The 20,963-nt window shown below is 41.3% G+C and overlaps 1 protein-coding gene and 1 long non-coding RNA gene across 3 annotated transcripts in view; one reads left to right on the top strand and one right to left on the bottom strand.

Moving 5' to 3' along the window:
- The window catches only part of MDM4 (MDM4 regulator of p53), a 29,562-nt gene extending 15,194 nt beyond the window's left edge, over nt 1-14,368 (top strand). The window contains exons 6-11 of one of the 2 annotated variants that reach the window (XM_083618210.1): nt 2,054-2,121; nt 2,793-2,889; nt 4,835-4,977; nt 5,683-5,829; nt 8,129-8,209; nt 10,248-14,368. In XM_083618210.1, coding sequence (XP_083474336.1) covers nt 2,054-2,121; nt 2,793-2,889; nt 4,835-4,977; nt 5,683-5,829; nt 8,129-8,209; nt 10,248-10,781 — 1,070 coding nt within the window. In that variant the 3' untranslated portion in view covers nt 10,782-14,368. The remainder of the gene's footprint in view (nt 1-2,053; nt 2,122-2,792; nt 2,890-4,834; nt 4,978-5,682; nt 5,830-8,128; nt 8,210-10,247) is intronic. The other variant, XM_083618211.1, reaches the window with a different exon arrangement.
- Nucleotides 1-20,963, bottom strand: part of LOC310764401 — a 468,487-nt gene that overhangs the window by 344,907 nt on the left and 102,617 nt on the right. The window lies entirely within an intron of this gene.

Raw genomic sequence — 20,963 nt, forward strand, 5'->3', positions numbered from 1 at the left:
AGAGAGCAGTTTTTCATTTAGCCTCATTTGTTGCTAACCTATCTGCTTCTGGTTTATTGGACCATTTTTGGAAAACTGCTGTAAATGCTCACAAGCAGGGTGGATTTGATTTAAATCATGATTTAAATCACTAGTCAGACTTGATTTAAATCATTTTTTAACAGAAAGACTCATTTTTGCTGGTATAATCTTAATATTTACAACCAGATGAAGGTTTCATTTTTGGAATAATAAATGTTCAGAGTAGTTTTTACAGTTATCAAAAATTACTGATTTGGTTATACTATTAGAAATACATAGATAATTATGAAATTATTGTAAGGTTTAATAAGTTAACTGTTTATAGGGGCTATATCTCCCAGCAACCCTGGCTTTGGATAGGCTGGCCTTCCTTTTTCTAGAGGGGAGGAGAGAGACAGTTGGTAGGCCTAGGCTGGAACAGGCTTGCAGAAAGAACAGACCGAGGAGAAGCAGGCTGGTGGAAAGCTGGAAAGGGGGAACCAAGGACTGGAGCAGAGAACTTCAGGGATTCCTGCTGCAGGACTGACATTCCAAGTAGAGACTTTATTGTTTGGACAATGTCAGGCGAGTCCTGGGAAGAAGGGCCTGGAACCAGTGAACTCTTATAAGTTGACTGGCAAGCACTTCAAGGTCTCGCCAAGGACTTAAAGATCCCAGTTACTATTTCCACCCCCACCCCCCTTTGGATTTGCTTCTGTATTCAGGTGCCTATTCTGTACAGTTAAGTGTTCGTGCAGTTGTTGGAACCCAGTGGGATTGAGAAGAGGTTGCCAGCTCTGAAGTGCCTTCAGCACTTGCCTTAAGTCTGAATTGCACAGACATGCAACTGACTTGCACAATTATTACGCAAAGATCCCAAGACTTGAGTATTCTGCTCACAAGGTTGCACTTTCATTTTTACTGCTTCACACTTAGCCACTTGTGCATATGTATTCCACTCCAAACAGTCTATTCATTGAACCTCTTGGAACTTAGCATTTAAGAGGTAAGGGGTTGATTCTGTGTATATAAATTTGCAAAGGAACAATGGGATTAAGGTTTTTTCCTCAACTCTGTATACTTATTTTATAACATTTTTCCTGTGAAGAAAAGGCATGTTATCTCTGCAGACACAAATTTACACTTTTGAGAACTGCAAAAACAAGCATCTGTGATAATACCTTCTCGCTGGAGAAAAACTGCCCCAAATGATCTTACAGAAACCTCTGGAAGAGCATGACATTGTGAAATGAATTAATGGAATTCATTTACAAAAAAAGTTAAACATCGCATATAAAGCCTCATGCTACATAATTAAAAACAAGCCCTTATTTCCTGATGGATAATAGCATTTGGACTATAATGTAACTTAAATAGAAGATTATCTTTGGAAAGCTTTTTCCTCCAAAAGCATTTTATTTTTAAAAATCCAACTTAAAAAATCTGATTTATTCATTATTTTTTTAAAAATTGATTTTTATCTACCCTGCTCACAAGGATGAAGGCCTTGCTGGAACAGATCTTCCTTTGTAGCAGTGAAAGGACTAAACTGTCTCCCTTGCTGAGCATTAGCAGAAGTAATGAATGGATGGGCATTGGTACATTTCTGTGTGTTGGTTAATAAGCTGGTTTATGTATCTTGAGCAAGGTGTTTTCATGCCACTTCTGTGTTGCTTGAAAACAGAATTGGAGCCTGGGATCTAGAGCCCCTTTTCTATTTCCCATTAAACTTGCTGTTCTAATGTTGAGGCGCTTACAGCTGTTTGTCACTTGAAAGTGCTAGGAAGATGTGGCACAAAGTGCCATGTAGGAGGCCAGAACATGAGCAGCTAAAGGGTCAGGAGCTTGAAGGCGCATATTCCATTCCTCAAGTGTGAATAGCGTAGGAATTTGAGCAGGGTTTTTGATGGATATGACTATATGCCCTCATCTTTAACACTTCTAACCCTACAGCTGCCAAACCTATTTGTTGGTTGCTTGTCAAGGGACCCCTCTGTGTTGTGAGAATGGTTATTACCAGGGAAGGTTTTTTCTTTCTTTACCTGCTGTCTAGATGCTGCACAGAGACTTGCTCTCGCAAAGGATCAAAGCACGAATAATCCAAGTCAAGAACAACTGAAGGTAAACCCTGATGGGTGGTTTCTTTTGTCGTACAGAGTTGCCCCTTCTCTGTACCTGTGCACGGTGGACTGCTAGAACTTTTGAATTTCTTGACAGGTGGGCTTCTGCCTTCCTCAGAAGTTTTGGGGAGTCCACAGACCAGGGACAGAGTGACCATTCTCTGTTCTCTACCTAACAGAGTTCCATTCTCTGAACATGTTTACTGGGGTGTAACACTTCCTGTCCTCAGTCACACCAGCTTGTGTTGTTGTCAGTATTCCTGGATGGGATTTTTTGAACAGAGGGTGATTTAGAGTTACTTAGTAGTGTCCTTCTTTAAACGCTTCTAATACCAGGCAGGTCTTTTTTCTGGTACTATTGTTGGATACATTTAGGCCAGCTTGAGAAAGAGTTATATGATTTGTGATGGAGGTAAGGAGTTAGATGTCACTAGTAGATAGCAGCTTTATTTATTTATTTTGCTGGTTTATAACGTAGAAATGCTGCCTGATATTACCAGATTCGTGATTGGTTAATATGCTTTGTTAATTTTGCTTTGTATGCTCAAACCTTGACACTCTTAACTCCTCGGTGTTTCTCTGCAACTGGTGACTCAGAAAGGAAGTGTTACATCCCTGTGTCTCTTTAAGACCTGTTGGGCTAATGATTCTCTCTCTCCTCCTTCCTTTAAGCAGAGTAGCACAGACAGAAATTGCACTTATGGGCGAAAAGAGAATGAAGTTGACACACCTGCCTTGTCTGTCTCGAATACGTTCAAGGAGGATGAAGGTGAGTACAAGTCTGTGAAGCTGATGAAAGCCATGACTGCCGCAAGATGAGTTCCTTTGTTCTACATTTGGCCAAGATTTTGCTGTTCTTTATTATATTCGGATCTGGGCTCTATTCTCAGTATTGCTTCCATTATATGTGATCATATGCACAGGTTCAGACTTCACACATTGGTCAACAAGCACTAAGAGTAAGTCACAGTTCTCTGTTCATCTCTGTTGTAACAGGTGTGTTCTTTATCCTCACTAGAGTCCTTCTGTGCATTTTGTAGAAATGTGTGTCCTGTCAGTAGTATTGACTAGTGGTAGATAGGGATGGCATCTCACTGTAGGCAATGTGCCTTTTTATTTAAAAGTTTCTTTGGATGGCAGGAGCTTAATCTTGTGACAAGGGTTGGGGGCAGATATGATGCATCATCATCATTTTATTTGAATGCTGCCTTTCCATAGTTAAAACCATGTCCAAGGTGACTTACAACATGAAAAGATTTACATAAGTATTAAGGAGTCATACACAATAAACAAATCAAAAGGTATGTGACAAAATTGAACAATTCCACATAAGTCATAATAAGATCTAACAACAAAGATACAAAAATATAACACCAACAAAAACTCCCAAAGAAACCTCCTAAACCAGTGGTTTTCAACCAGTGGGGTGCCGTGCGGGCAACACTGGCCTCTGTCCCTCTTTCCTTCCCTCACTTTTCTGATGTCCTCTTGTGTCTCTGCCTCCCAAAGGCTTGCACATCTGTTTATTGCAGTAGCTCTGGCTACAAGCTCCGCAGGCGAATGGTGCCTCTGGGGCTGGTCCTGGGGTGCTGGTTGCGAGGAGCTGAGATGACCTCAGAGTAAGCAAGCGGGCGTGGGAGCCCAGTCAGCCAGTCCACCGGCCCTTGATGTTGGGAACAGACAGACAAGCCCCAGGCCCATGTGGAGCAGTGTGAGGAGGCACCTCTCTTTGGGGCAGGGGGGGCAGCTCAAATACCAGAGCAGCAGCAGCTGCAGCAGCAGCTGCCCAGAGGACTCCCAAGGAGAAGGGAGAGGATGCCGAGGGAACACTCCACAAGGGAGGGTATTGGAAAAAGGGTAAGAGGCTGCCAGCTTTGCAGGCAAGGGGTGACATAACTGGGCTCCTGAGGTCCACAGGAGTGCTGCAGAAAGAATGTAGTTGGTCAAGGGAGCTATGGACTCAAAAAGGTTGAAAACCTCTGTCCTAAACAATACTCCAGCTCGAGAATATGTACAGCAGCCTCAGCTTTTGTAGCTGGAGTCACATGGTTTAAAAACATCCCGCTCTGATCTTCTTGTCTGTGAGTCCTTTGATTTTAGTTGAATTTAAGGTGGGAAACGGTTACAGAAACAACAGCCCCTTATCAAAATTCATACTGCATGTGAGCAAAAGTGAACTTGAAGGTCCTACAATCTGTATAATCTTTAAGGAATGGCAAAGAGTCTTGCTGGGGAGTCATTTAGTTATTCCATGGGGAAGGTGGGTGGCTCAGTAGTAGAATATCTGTTTTGCATGTAGAATGTCCCAGGTTCAATCCTTGGCATATCCAGGTGGGTCTGCAGGGAAAGACTCATGGTCTGAAGCCCTGGGTATCAGCTGCCAGTCATTATGAACAACATTAAACTTGATGGAATGGTATGACTTGGTATAGAGCAGTTTTCTATGTTTTGAGAGTATCTACATGCTTTGCTCTGCCTTATTTCTTCATGCAAGTGTAGCCGATATGGTGCCCTCCTGATGTTGGGGATTATCACTCACATCAGCTGTTGTTCATTCTCCCTGGGGTTGATGGGAGTTGGTGTCTACAACCATGTTGGCTACTCCTGCCAAAGTACTTCAGGCAGAAGGATATTAATTTGAGAGTGAGCTGTGTCTCAATGCGTAGGATTATCAGTCAGTTCATAATAAATACATTTTAATCTGTTTCCTATAGATAACCTTTCAAAAGAACAACCCACACTGGATTTGGTGCTTGAAGAGTGGGATGTAGCTGGTCTTCCATGGTGGTTTTTAGGGAATCTGAGAAACAACTACAAGTCTAGAAGTAATGGCTCAACTGATATACATACGAATCAGGTAAATGTTGGTCAATATTAATTCCTGAGATATTTATAGGCTCTTTCCAGCTCAAGCGTTCTTTACTTTTGAGACTCTCCATTGTTTGACTTTGCTGATGATAGATAGACTTCAGGAAATAAATGGCCTGCAAAATATGACTTGTGAAAGTAGTGCAGGGTAAATGGCACCTGCAAAGACTTTGAATCATTCATTTGAATGCTGTCAAACACTGCTGAGGGCTCATCATCGAGCCTATGTAGTGACAGTGAAGACAGCAAAGAAAGCATACATTGCTGCTTCCATTACATTCTCATTGTGCCAAGCAGAGCTTTTCCAGGTAGTGCAGGGCCTTTTACGGTCTGGCCAGAAGGAAGTGACAATCAATGGTAGTTTGCTGTGACTGGTTTACAAATCATTTTAAGGATAAAATTGCTTGCATCTGCCAGGACCTTGACTCCACTGTTCCAGCAGTTGAATCTCAAGAGGTGTCCAGAGCACTGTCGAGTCCTGTTGTATTGGATGAGTGTATGCCTCCTAAGGGTGGCAACATGAGAGCATGTTTTTACGATGCTCTACCAAGTTGTTCTGGCACCATGTCTGATTCAGTGGTGAAGGAATTTTGCAATATCATACATTGTAGCTTTATTCAGCATCATTGAATATAATGAGAACAAGTCTTTGTAGATCAGTAAATGCCATGTCTGTCTTCTCTTTTTGCTCTAGGATGTAGACACCACCATTGTTTCAGATACCACTGATGACTTGTGGTTCCTCAATGAAGCTGCTTCAGATCAGTTTGGTGTTACAATCCCAGCTAAAACAATTGACTGTGACCATGCCAGTGAAGAAGGAAAAGATGGCAGCAAAACTGTAAGTCCCAAGAGCAAAGGAACTGAATGGTGCTTGTTCCACCAAATGAGCATGTGTGTTAAGCTGGAAGTGTAAGCCATCAGAGCACTAAAGAGAAACCAGTGTTATGAGAGCCAGTGGTATAGTGGTTAAGGGTGGTAGATTCGTAATCTGGTGAACCGCTCCTCCACGTGCAGCTGCTGGGTGACCTTGGGCTAGTCACACTTCTCTGAAGTCTCTCAGCCTCACTCATCTCAGAGTGTTTGTTGTGGGGGAGGAAGGGAAAGGAGATTGTTAGCCGCTTTGAGACTCCTTAGGGTAGTGATAAAGCGGGATATCAAATCTAAACTACTACTACTACTACTACAAGTGTGTTCCTAGACTCACATGTGCGCCACCAGCACTCATATATGATCAAATACATCCTGCTGAGAGATTTAGGATGTTTTGCTGGAGTTATGACATGCGTTTGTTATGGATGTGTTGTTAACCCTTAATTTTATGCCTACAAAGAAATAAAGCATAGTTTATTATAGAAAATAGGAGTCACACAGGAAATATAAATATGCTGCTTTAGACAGCAAAGTTAGTCTACGCGGGTAGCAAATTACAATACATAAACACCCTAATTAAGGAGTAAAAGATACCTAACTATTCTAAAAGGCTCACAGAAGCACGGACATGACAATTTTGCAATAAACCAACACTAGAAAGGGGGGGGGGAGGAAAGTATACCTGTCATTAATGCAAAGCAGAAGTATGCAGAGGCCTAGGGAGTACTGGATAAGTTCTGTCCTGTTGGAGCTATGAGAGCCCACTAGCCTTGGACTCCAATGGTTTTTTTCATACATTTTTGCCAATGCACACCAGTGGAGAGGGGAGGGGGCTGTGAAATGAGTGGTTCTTAGAATTTCCATAACCCCTTCCAGATTTCCTGCCTATTTCTCACCTTGCCCATCCTGTTCCTGTTTGCTTAACAAAAAGATGAAAGATTTGTGATCGTGAGGATTTATGTGAACCTAGGCATCTGTCTGTGATCTGCCTTTAAATCACCTCACCATTGTGCAACCATATATTTGCATGTGCTCATCTTTAGATCAGATGTGCGTGAACGCAGGATATTCCTGAATGCCTTTCAGCAGGTGATTGGGATCAGGCTTGTTTCCTGGTTCCTGGTGATTTTTGTGTCATATTATAGTTAAGCCAATCTTATACTTAGGCCATGATCTACAGAGATAAACCATATCATAAATTCAGATTCACACACCTTTTGTATCACCAGTTCTGCCATTATCTTTAGTAATCTGATAGCTTGCACTTTCAGTGGTTTATTTTTCTTTTTAGCAAAGGTTTCCATGCAATTTCATGGGCTTGTCACATTGGATGACAGTTCCCTCTGTGATTCATTTCATGGTAATAGATGGGCGAGAAGCTCTCCATATTTCAGTAGCTCGCAGGAATTCATGTCTAGATTTTCAGCAAGTTTTTAAGACAAGAACAACTTGCATAAAAAATAACCTGCAGATTTTCCCCACAAGAGTAATGCATGATTACGTGAGTCAACTGACATACTTGTTACTTAATCTGTTTTACAGATGGGTAGAATCTGGGAGCCATCATAGACTAGCAGCTGATGCATACCATTTTGGCCATGGGACACTGGTCTTGCTTTGTGATATTTTGCGAGATGCAATTTATTCCCATTCTTTAGATAGCAGTGATGACATGGGGGTTGTGAGGGGAGAATACAGTCACTAAAAGTGTTGCAATGATCTGGTGCAGTGGCTTTCAATCTTTTTGACAAACCACATTCATTCTTCAGCTCCCCTGTGGGATACAGGGGAGTCCAAACTTACATGGGGGTTCCATTCTGGGCCACCACACAGGCTACTGGCCACATCCATTTTCAACATACGTGTTGGCAGGAGCGCTTGTGCCAATAGCACACAAGTGGGCTTTTAACCTATTTCTTGCCAAACTAAAGAATATTTCCATATTGCTGCATTTTAAATTTAAATGTAGGCCCTGGCTGCAAGGAATTCTGGAAGCAGAAGGAATTAAGTAGCAGGCAATGTTAGGCCAAAACAGGCATCAGTTGTCCATAATTGCTGGCAGTCATAGGGGAATGCCATCAGTGTTGACACCTGCTTTGATTTTACAGTTTTACATCTTGCTTTTTATCCAAATTGTTTTATATATTGCAAGATTTTTGTTGTTGTGCAGCATGCAAATAATGACAGTAAAGAAGTGCTTTCTTATTTAGGGGGGGTGCATTTATTTATGGCCATACATGCTCCTTTTCGTTATGTACTTTTTGCAGGTGAGTGAAGCTGAATCATCTGATGACTTTGAAGATTCACAGTCCTTAAACGATGACACAGACATAGATCCTCCCTCCAAGGTAAATGTACTTGAGGCTTAATAGCTCTAATTTGGCTACAAAGTTGAGTATCAGAAGTTAGAAGCATTTTTTTTATTCAGGTTGAAGTTCCTTATTGCATCCATAACAACAAAATGCAGTGCGTCTTTTTGTCCCTTTATTGTGTTTAAAAGGGCAGATGTGTCAAATCAATTTGTAGGTTTTATTGGACCATGTGAACCGGTGGTAATTCAGCTTGTCATCATCCAAAGATTGAGCTAAGGAAACTGAACACAATAGTTTCCATGGTTCAACAGTTGCAGTCTGCTTAGTTGCAGGCTTTCAGCCTTCTTACAATTTTCCCATTCTTCCGATAGCTGGTTATGGGTATGTTTATGACCAGTGTAAAAAACTACTTTATTTCCTGTATGGAAAACTACTTTAGCCTCATAGCTTACAGCTCAGGTGTTCAGAGGCCAGTTTTTAGCAAGTGGCTGAGGAAAACTGATATGTGACACAAACTGATATGTGACCAATTCATATCTTCTGAGAAGTGAGGGATTTAGAGCACCTATAGAGTTTTTAGAGGCCCTTATATCTAAACTGATAACTAAAGGTCAAAGTAGACCATCATTCATGGGCCTATGCTTTTAGTATGGTTTGGAAAGACGGGTGTCTTGCTTAAGCAGTAAAAATAGTGTGCTGGTGAAGGCACCCTTGCCTCCCCAGAGAATGTTGCTGCAGGTATTCTTTCCCTTCCTTGCTGTGATTCAGGGAGTGAGTCTGAAATAGTGAAAAGTTGGCTAGAACAATGGAGGAGGTTTCAGCCCTTTTCACCTATACTCCTTGACAATTAAAGCAATGTTACATATGTTACAATGTTCCATATGAATGATGCAGACGTGAAAAGAAGTGTGTGTCTGCATCCCATCTTATCTCATTTGGTCATGATCTTTCCACATTTGGAGAAGGGACAAAAAAGATAAACTTTTGCTGCCTGGAATATATTCATCGGGATATTTTTACAGAGCCGGTTGAATATAGTCTCACTACATGACTACACTGTTCTGTGTCATTGTGGGAGCATTTTGATACTCTGTGGATCAGCACAGAGGTTTCATGGTTTCTAGTCTTCCAAATGAATCAAGTCTATAGGGAGGGAAGAGATATGATCTCTATCATTGTGGCAGTGTTCTGGTTAGTTTCTGAAATTGTCCTTTTAATCCCAGCACAAAGACACTTTCTCAGTACTTGTCAGTGGACAACAAAATTTATTTCATTATTCTCTGCTCAATTTTTTCGTTTTCTGGTTTTGCATTGCAATGGAAGTAGTAGTCATCCTGTTCCTCATAGCATGCAGAACCAAGTTTTGCTGCTGCTTGAGTATAGTTTAGAGTCTGTGCCGGTTTGACAAATTGGACTGTCCCTGGCACCAGACAACTGAACTATAGCTCTAAACTCAAAAAGCCATTGCCCTTGGTATATGAGGTAATCAAGTAAGCCACCATCAATTGTGTAGGTTCAATAGATTTTATATATTTATAGAGTCTGAGAAATATCCTTCTAACTGACTCAAGGAGCTATCTACTTTTGAATTTAGAATAAGACATTGAAAATTCAATATAGAGAACATGGTAGAGACTTTGTTCTTCCAAAGGTATTATGGGAGGGGGCACAATAAAGATGAGGTTCAGCAAAAAGGACATCTCATTTACAGGGTTCAACTACAATGATCCCCAACCGTTTTGGAAAATCTAAGAAATAGTTACACAAAAAATACCAATTTCACCAAAACAAAACTTGTGTTGCTCAAACACAGAGAGAGCTAAACATAGACAGCCCCCCCAAAAGAAACACCTTTAAAAAAAAGTTAGAATTGGAAGAGTTTTTTTGGTGGGAACTAAGGGTGGGTATCTGACGGTGCTGAGTGCCTATGGACACTCTTGAGTAGGTAGTAACCATGCTCTTAATCCATGACTTAAGAACAGAATTGATGGAGCTGGTTACTGCTTCTACTGTAAGAAAGCCTTTATGTGAATGCACAAACCTGTGATTGGTTTGATTGTCTTTCTTTCATCAGGACTATTGGCAGTGCACAAAATGCAAGAAGTTTAACTCTCCCATTAAACGGTACTGTTTCCGCTGCTGGGCCTTGCGGAAAGACTGGTTCTCTGACTGCCCCATGTTAGCACATTCTCTCTCCTCATCCAACATTGCCACAATGCAAAGCAAAGAGGACACAGAAGGGATAGATGTCCCAGACTGCCGAAGGACAGTATCTGCTCCACTTATGCAGTCCAAAGACCTGTGCAGATCAGAAATCAAACCCAACCTACGTCCTGGAAGCTCTGTGGATTCTCTGGATCTTGCAGGCAAAGAGCCTTTGTTGCAGTTTGGTAAGCACAAAGAAAAATGGTCCCTTGAGAGTAGCAAAGAATTGCTGAAACCTTGCATTTTGTGTCAGAAGAGGCCACGGAACGGGAATATTGTCCATGGAAGGACAGCTCACCTGGTGGCTTGTTTCACTTGTGCAAAAATGTTAAAAAAGGGCCAGTCACCTTGCCCAGTATGTAAGAGACAGATTCAGATGGTGATCAGGACCTTTATAGCATAGCAACGTCGCTTGTCAGGTGCTGCGGAGCAAGGAACATCATTCAGTGGACTATAACTAAAGGATAAAGATTTATATTTAGAAGTATATTTATATATATTTTTTTACCAGAGAGGGGAATGTGAACTCCAAAAAGAAATACGTCAAACCCTGCTAGCAGCAAAACGTGGAAAACCCGTGAAATTTCTTGACTACACAACCTGGAAATTAGCATGCAGTCATCAGACTGACTGGCTAAGGGTTCTTTGTTACAACTATCTCAGCCGCCTATGTAAAAGCCGTAAGATGAGCAATTCTTTGTGCAGAATGGTGCTAGTTCTGAAGTGCAGAAATCTTATTGTGTGGCTATGTATTGAGCTGTGTTTTTCTCTTACTGTGCAATTTAAGATACCTGCTCTTTGCATAACTTTTGTTGTGGTATATTCACAAAGGTTAGTGTGAATACTTGTTAGAAAATATAGCTGTGCAATTCTCACCCCTCAGAATTAGGGAATAAAGCACCTTCAATTTGAGTTTATGTGCATGGGGCTATTCTTAATGATGGCCCCTCTTTTGTGAAATGTTAATACGGTGGTGCTCCATGTCCCTCTCTGGGTGTAGGCTCTTCACAGTATGATAATGTAGCTAACGCTTAAATCAGCCTTCACGAACCCAGTGCCTTCCAGATCTTGGGTTGATGACTGTTGCAATTGAAAACACCTGGAAGGCACCAGCTTGAAGGCTGGCTTACACCCTCTTTCAGTTTTCTAAGTTATTTGTAGCTTTAAGAATAGTCCACAATTTATGTAGTATCTGAAAGAATTGATTTTTGGACAGTCAGTTTTTCAAGAGTGACTGGCTAGATCCTTTGAGAAGCTGAAAAAGATTTAATAAGGGCAAATATAGTTGCCCATCATAAAATATAATTTTAAAAAGTTTTTATTTAGCCATGATGGACATTCTTTTCGAACCCGTACATTACTAGATGAAAAGATAAATGCCCTGTCTATATTCAGTGTAGATATCCAATGTCCAATGTATATCCAGTGTAGCGTAACCCTACCAGTCATTTTGCCAAAGATCTTGCCATTGCAGATATCTGGAGTAATGGTCCACAAGAGAGAGAGAATCGGGTTCTTTGAAGGGTCTTCTGCCTCCCCCTTTATATCTGCCTGTTCCCCAGCAGTTGCTTCTGAACTTCTGTAGCATGGCATTGCTCTTGCTACTTCCTCGTTATTGCTCCTTAACTCTTTTCTTGTCCCACTTTCGATGTAAGGGTATGGGATATCTTTTCAGGAAGATTCAGGGCTGGGCAGAAACAGACCTTATAACAGTAGGACCTCTGGGAACTCTATATGTTTGTGGACTTAAACTCCTATCATCCCTGGTCCTTGACCATTCTGGCTGGGACTGATAGGTGTTGGCATCCAACATCATCTGTTAAGCTGCAGATTCCCCATCTCTGTAGTTTAAATGCAAATAGCTCTGTGAACCCTGAAGATAGGCCTACTCAAATAGTCCTGAATATGAAACTAATATTCTTCAACTCTTTTGGCACCCTTCGTTCCTTCTAAGGGTTCGTGTTGGTGAGTCTTCTAATGAGGCATCTTGCACTTTAAAGCCTATAAGATACATCTTGTCATCTATTTACTCCATTCTTTTGGGATCGCTACAGGATTGTTCCCAGACATATGTTTTCTTTGGCATATTGAAACTGGCATATATAGTGAATGCCCTATTGCTTTAGAATTCCAAATGCAGCTTTATGGTACTGGTTGGGTGATGCACCTGACATTGACCTCCCTCAGGCATGTTGTCTGCTAGAATCCCTTCCTGGTCTCTTCTAAGCCCCCTTTGACCAAGATATCCCCTGAGGGCATACAGTTTAACTGGCCCTGTAACCGCTGTAACTTTTTTCTTCATCTGTGGCCATTAACAATTTGTTTTGGCAGCATAGGTTGACCACCTTAGCTTATTGGGGTGTGGGTGGCTTTTTGTGTGAGTTTAGCAAACATTTTTATGGATGATTCTTAATTTTTCTGCTATTTCAGTGTTTACCTGCCAGCAAGCTGTTTATGGTTGATATTTCCCAAATGGGGAAGCTTGAAAGAAGAAAGCAAAAAACTATTTTCCTTAAAACACCCCTGGCAGTGGGGGTCTGAAGTACCACTGCTGAGTTTTTGTCTATTACAGTGATGCTGTTTATAAATATTGTGGGTGGTGGTGGTGGTGAAGGGAGGGGCTTGTTTCTCCTTTAGTGGAGGAAGGAGTGTGGGTTGTCACCACCCGCTGGCAGGAAGTCAGACTTTTGAGAGGGCACACCTTGTGGATAGGGCAGCCCCCTGAATGGTTCATCTTCCTGCCAGCTCCACTGCAGGTTGCTCTTGCCGGCAGCTTCAGGCACGGCTAAAGAGAAAAGGCAAGAATGCCATTTTGGGAGGGATTTTCCTTGGCTCTTCTTTTGTTTGTTTTTCCTGTCTCCTCTTTCTGCTCTTGCTCTGCTATTCCTGCTCTCTCCTGGCTCCCCAGATTCACCCCTAGTGTCAAGAAGGGTTGAAATACAGCTGATGGGGAGGAGCAGATCTGTTCTCTGCCAACTCATCACATGAGTCATTGGGAAGCCGGGCCACCCGTGCAGGGGTGCCAGGGATTTCCCTGATCACAGCACTATGAAAACCTGCTTTTCTCCGTGATAATCAAAATCACTGTTAAAATTGTATGCATATATACACATGTGAAACCTTTTAAAGCCAAAACAGTTTAGAATTACTTGTTTCAAGAAACTTCTAAATACCGAGATCCGAAGGATGTCCTCCTCAGTCTGGGGCTACCACTGAAAATAATAGCCTCAGAGTTCTCAACCTTCTCCTTGTGTCATGATGTTGCTTTTGGAATTTCCACATCCTCGCTCATGGTTGAGATAATGCAAAATTTATTTATATAAAGGTAAAACATTTATTAATGTGGGATGAAGGATTGAGATAACTCAAGTGTGTTTGGTAGCAGCAAAATGTTGAGCATAACATCTTGACCTGTTTTAAAGCCTGGTCTGGTCTGTCTCCCACCTTCTCTCCCTCTCATACCCTCCTCTCCTGGCTGAGGAGAGATGTGGTGCAGAATGGAAGTGGTCTTCTTTGCGGGGTGGGTGGGTGTTTCTGTAGGCTTAATTGGGCCTCTGCTTTGTACTTTCTGTCATTGTTTCAAATTAAAAATTGCTAGTGTGTGAAATGCAATTCTACCCTATTCTTTGATCAGACATGTGTCATGTGATGCTTTGTTCAAATGTTAATATTTATCTCTGATGCAAAGTTGACTTACAGAGCAGCAACAAGGTTAAATTTCAAGATAAAACGATTAGCATGCCGCAGCACCTTTTCTTCCAGCTAGATCTGCGAATGCTCACTGCAGAATGCAGCTAAAATAGCTATCTCAGCAAACACTGTTACCCCTGAAATACTGTTATCTGTACTGGAAGGCCTGTGACTTTTTAGCTTCTGGAATTCAGTTGCTCCAAATGCATCTCATCTTTAAACAATGCTGAACTTCATTATTGCACTGACTGAAATTACAGTTTGAAATTAAATAAATGGGCCTTCTGCTATCCTAGCTAATACTGGTCTCCTGTGATTTTGAAATGGCTGTGATGACCTGAATTGCATGTTTATGTTTGTAGGTACAAGAGAACTTTTATGGGTTTTTCTCTGGGGTAACATTCTGTAGACTGTTGTAAACAAAATCTGTCCTTATTCCCTTATGGGGTACACAAGAGCCCTTATAGAGTCCTTTGTAGGTTCTCCATCGGTAGGAGAAAATAAGAGGCCAACCAGAGAATATTGAGAAGCAAAGCAGCTAGTAAGCCTGATCTTTATTAAAACTTTGCAACAGGGTGCTCCCCTCACACGCAGGAGAGAGGAGGAGGACCTCGAACAATGGCGCGCAAGGCCTTATATATCCATTTTGACATCCCCTGCTCTGGAGCTCAAGACCACCCCTTCATACATACATCACAGAAGGGGCGTTGCCCAAGACCACCCCCCACAAACATCATACCTACATCACAGAAAAGGTGGTCTACAACAGAAATTTGAATGTTGTTGTTTTTCCTATCTGCCAGGTTATCTGATAATGCTTTATTTGATTGCCTTTTCTGGTAGTCTGGCCATTCCTTTGAGATGGTAATTACTTAATTCCTGAGACAATGGGAAGGTTTTTTTCATTTCCTCTTTCCTTGTAGAGAAACATTTGGTCAGTTTGGAAGAGTTAAAATGGTTTCAGGACTATCTTCCTGTGATGCTTCAGACATGTGATTTATATATTTATGTACATGTTTGCTTGGTACATTTATGAACATTGATTATATATATATATGTGTGTGTGTGTGTATATGTATATATATGTGTGTATATATTGATTATATATATATATATATATATATATATATATATATATAGTTTTATGTGTGTGTGTGTGTATATATATAATGTTTTATGTGTGTGTGTGTGTGTGTGTGTGTGTGTGTGTGTGTATATATATATATATAAAACACACACACACACACACACACATATATATATATATATATATATATGACCTTAAAATTCTTATTGCAAGACATTTATAAGAACTGATGTGGTGTAGCCATTAGTGTGTTAGACTATGATCAGAAGGACCGATCCAAATTGCCATTAATCCATGGTCAAGAGTGGTTGTGATGCTAAAGGAAGGAGAGGACCATGAGCTTTTTTGGGGGGGGGGGTTAAAATGTAATAAGCATCCTGTCCAAGCCATTTTCAGCTGCTAAGAGAATGAGCATTTGTGAGAATGCAGTTTAACAATGGGGACAAGATAAGCATAGTTTAATCCCAAACTGCCAAATGGAGAGTGGTCAGAAGCATAGTGTGTAAACCTCTCTTTTATCCTTATCTTAATAATTGGTGTGTGTTTTGAGATAGCGGTAAGAGCCAAAGAAAGGTGTTAGTCTGCGTACACTACTGCTTGACTACTCGTAGCACTGAAGTAGGCTATAGATAACAAATTAGTTAATTTTTCAATGTGACACATAATTTATTTTTAAAAATAGTTGGTTTTTAAAAAATCGCACACTGCATTCGTGTTCTGTTTGTGTTCTTGGCTGACTGTACAAATACGAATTAAATGCAAACTTAAGATGCACCCAGTGTTTGCCTTAGTGTTGTTTGAGGACTTTTGAAAACATTTGTTTTTCCAAGTGGTAGGAAGCTCGGAACAGAGTTAACTAGGTGGATGAGGAACCCTGTTGTTGAAGTTGGCCAAAAATGCTCCGTAGGTAGTCGAAGCATTTTATTTGTATGTATGTATTTGTATTTCAGAAAAGGAAATGTGCTAATCTTTACTTTTGCTATATTTTTATTTGAATATAATTCAATGAAAAGTGAAAGTCCTTGTTGCCTGCTAGCTGGCCGATAGACTTAATGAGAACATGTAGTGCTCTTAATGCACTATATTGATATGCTTTTAGTATCCAATTAAATTGTCAGTGCTGTTCCGTTGACTTTCTTACACAAATAAAATCTCATAGTGACTTGCTAGCTTGGATGTTTTCTCTTAGCTTCACAGGAGAACCGTGAGAATTAAAACACAAATGTTGACCAACTTTAAGAAGCAGGCAGATACAATTACCTTTTCCTCTATAAGACTCACTTTTTCCCTCCTAAAAAGTAAGGGGAAATGTGTGTGCGTCTTATGGAGCGAATGCAGGCTGCGCAGCTATCACAGAAGCCAGAATAGCAAGAGGGATTGCTGCTTTCACTGCGCAGTGATCCCTCTTGCTGTTCTGGCTTCTGAGATTCAGAACATTTTTTTTTCTTGTTTTCCTCCTCCAAAAACTTGGTGCGTCTTGTGGTCTGGTGCGTCTTATAGAGCGAAAAATATGATAATTAAGGTGGAACATTAGAGGAACTGTGGGTTAGGTTTAAAACTTGCTTACTGGAATTTTCTCCCCTAGACCTGCAGCTGTTCTGAGGCCCTTCTGAATGAAGATGTGTTAATCTGTGTAACATTTTGACATGCAAATGCTTCGCAGTCCTTGGTTTCAAAAGTTGGCACTACTACAGGTGCCACATAATACCCATTCCCCATTTGTATGAACTCGGTTGTTTAGTGCAATTTGGAACTCCCTGCCTATTGAGATCAAGCAGGTACCTTCACTGTACACTTTTCGGGGCCTGATAAAAACACAATTGTTCAGACAAGGTTACCTTGATGCTTAGAGAGTTGAGAGGTAGATCTGTTTTAGTATTTTAATTTTATATATTGTAATGTATGATTGTAAATTTTTGTGGATTTTACTGTTTTATGTTTTAGTAAAACGCTTTGAGGGTTTTTTTTACAATCAAGCAGGGTATAAATTTTATGAAATAAATAATAACATCTGTATGCAAAGTTACTAAGCCTGGAGCATTTTTTTTGCTTCCCCACCTCCATCATAAACATCTTCAGATGGTAAGAGAGGAGATAAAAATTACCCACAACTTAAAAGGAAAAAGGCTTTTTGCTCTACAGAAATGTCTGAAGTTTTGTTCAGCTGCAGCTAGATGGCATCAGTTACTTACAAAGAAGGAACCTCTTGCTCATACTTTTGTAGCATTTAGACAGTTCTCAGCTTAGGGAACTTTAATGCATGAATGAGAATGTGGTCTGCTACATCAAATTCAGCAAAGTTAACCAAAGTGATGCCTTGTCTTAAAAATGGTACAGCCATATAATTTTTTTATGAGATTAGGGTTTATATACTGGCTTGAATAGCATCACCATTGACGCCAGGTTCAGTGCAAATTGGCAAGATAAATAGGTTAAACATAGTTAGGCCTGAAAAATCTAATTCCATTGAAAGTTTCTGCCTTACAAGGTACATATTTTAAATTTATGCATAAATTTACCACACACAGGAGTCAAATATGCTATGAGAGAAGTATTCATTTGATAAAGAACAGAAGCTGTTATTCAGCGGCCTGGAATTGTGGCAGCAATATTCCTTCTCCTTGTCAGGTAGAGACTGTGGAAGTGCATTGCGAGTGCCTGGATTCACTAATGGTTGAGGGAACACACAAGTTTAATCCTATGTGCTACTTTTGGGGGCATAGCCCACTCAAGGCTGCTCTTAACAACAAAATAGCCTTAAAGACACAGCAGCATCAACAGTTCCTTAAAACAGGCCAGCTAAAAAAAACAAAAAACTGATGCAGCTCACTTGCAATAGCTGTTAGAGCTATATTCTCTATATTGCTCCATCTTGAAAATACTAGTTTTTAAAACCCAGTTGAAAACTCTTGTGTGGAGGTCGTGCATGCCTTGGAGAATGGGGGTGGTTTCACAGTCTGGAGGGTATTGCACAAAAGGCCCTGTTCCTCATGCCTGCCAGCTGAATGGACCTTATGGCAGGCATAACATCTGGATGAGCCAGGCCTCTGGAGCAGATCTTAACATCCAAGTAGGTTTGTACAGATGCAGCAGCCTTTCAAATAATTTGATCCCAAATTCTTAAAAGATCAGAACCCCTCTTTGATTTGGGCGACAAAACACACAGGCAACTGGTGTCTGAATAGGTTCCGTGTGCTCAAATCACCTTTCCCCTTACCAGTAGCATTTTGCTCCATTGGAAGTTTCGAAACCATTTTCAGAGGTAGGGCTCATTACGCAATGTGGCTAGTGAATAATCCAATTTCTAGGCAAGGTTGTGGTTAGTATAGCAGCTTGAGCCATTACTTGTGCTTCCACAGATGGTGCTGAGTCCAGGACTAGCTCCCATCCTCCATCTAGGGCTCGCCATCTCTTTCCACCACACCTGCAAATTTACACTGCTATATCATGTCTGGATGAAGTTTCTCTCTATCCCCCTTACCTCCACAATAATCTCAAGGAGAGTTCTACAACCTCCCTGGATTTGTAGAGATGGTAATGAGGGAACTGGGTTTTGACTACAAGAGGAAATATTTTCCATAAATGTGAGGAAACAAGATTTCTAAAACTTAAGGCCAGTTCCAAAATGGATTTCGCATTTCTCCGAAACCTCTTAGCCAGTTAAACTTTGGTTAAATTTAGCTAAGGTGGAGATGAAAGACTTGTGGCCCGCCAGATGTTATCCCTGAGACAGATGGATCCTTGTACACCTCCTTCCGTCAACTTCAGCCAAGTTGGTGTCAAATGTATTGCTCTGTCTGCCTTTGGACCACATCAGTGAGGCCGAGAGGGAGATCTTGTCATCTGGACAGCCCAGGACCTCCATATAGGCTGCCCAGTCTTGCACCTGGGGGAGGTTACTTTGGTGCTGCTAATGCAGAAGTTTGATTTCAGACACGCCGCCATTGTATATTGAGACAGACAAATGCCAACAGCCACCATGCATACTTTTCCCTGACCGTTGGCTGTGGTAAGTGAGGCTGATGGGAGTTGGGAGTCTTGACACCATCTGGAGGACCACAGATTCCCCATCCCTAAGCTAACAACTTTCCTATTTTCCTCACTGCTCGGTTCGCTACCTACCTTTCTCTTTCAAACAATTACAGTGCAATCCAATGCATATTTACTTGCAAAGGAATTTTTACTTGGAAATGCAAATTGCCATTGGATTACACCCCCCTATTGTGGTGACCTAGTACATCTATTGCTTATTTGCTTTGGGGGGAAAATTTGCAGTTTGCTGTCTTTCCTGATTGCATTCATTTTGAATTGCGCTATTAATACCTGGCTAGCTCACTCTCCCCTACAAAACTCCAGGTGTCTGGGTCAGGTCTGTGAGAAAGTGAGGATATATTTATGTGAATTTGCACCATTGCCTTTGCCTGAAGAGCTCCTTTTTACTTGCTTCTGGTGGAAAAGCAGACACCTGACCCTGGATTGCCTTGTAGACATAGTGTATCTTTCTGTCTTTCTTTAAAACATAGAAGAGTTTATTAGAGTGTGATGAAATTGTTCACCTTGGCATCAGACTGCTTGACGGGATATCTTGTCAAGGAAATGCTTTCCAATTCTTTCAGTGCATTCGCTTGGTATTCAGTAAAGAAGAACAGGTGGCAATGGATTCTCTGCAGAGATCTGTCCGATGAGCTTCATGTCCATTGCTGCTTAAGGTGTTGCTAAAGTACCCTAGAAACGCAGGAAGGCCCTGCTGTATCAAGCTCTCTGCAAATATAGGAAGGCAGCCCTGTCTTTGGAAGACTTATTGATAAAGAGTACATACTCTAAAGACTGAGGTGGTAAGGAAAACAGTATGAGAAGTAGGAGCTAAGATGCATTGGTGAGCTATACCTGCTCTCTGGAACTTCCTGCTTCTTAAACCTTTACCCTAATAAAGTTACAGTGGTACCTCAGGTTAAGAACTTAATTTGTTCTGGAGATCTGTTCTTAACCTGAAACTGTTATTAACCTGAAGCACCACTTTAGCTAATGGGGCCTCCTGCTGCTGCCGTGCTGCCGGAGCCTGATTTCTGTTCTCATCCTGAAGCAAAGTTCTTAACCTGAAGCACTATTTCTGGGTTATTGGAGTCTGTAACCTGAAGCGTATGTAACCTGAAGCGTATGTAACCTGAGGTACCACTGTACTTCCAAGGGTGAAATGTGGTTTGTTTGTTTTTTTAAAAAAATGAAGCATGTACCTTGGCTGAATTCTCAGCACCCACCAAAAACTTTCATTCAGTCAAGCTTACCAAGACATATAATTTTATTTTATTATGTGTGCTTTAAAAACTGCTGATTTCACTTTGATAAAGTTAGGTCAGCTGGTTTCTAACATGTAATTTTCATCTGTGTTTTAATTGAATGTTTTATATTTTATGTAAACTACTTTAATGATTAAAGGTAAAAAGGTAAAGGTACCCCTGCCCGTACGGGCTAGTCGTGTCCGACTCTAGGGTTGTGCGCCCATCTCACTTAAGAGGCCGGGGGCCAGCGCTGTCCGGAGACACTTCCGGGTCACGTGGCCAGCGTGACGAAGCTGCTCTGGCGAGCCAGCACCAGCGCAACACATGGAAATGCCGTTTACCTTCCCGCTATAAAGCGGTACCTATTTATCTACTTGCACTTAGGGGTGCTTTCGAACTGCTAGGTGGGCAGGAGCTGGGACCGAAGGACGGGAGCTCACCCCGCCACGGGGATTCGAACCACCGACCATGCGATCGGCAAGCCCTAGGCGCTGAGGTTTTACCCACAGCGCCACCCGTGTCCCACTTT

Source organism: Podarcis filfolensis, assembly GCF_964270895.1.
Source record: "Podarcis filfolensis genome assembly, chromosome: 6".
Taxonomy (NCBI): Eukaryota; Metazoa; Chordata; class Lepidosauria; order Squamata; family Lacertidae; genus Podarcis; species Podarcis filfolensis.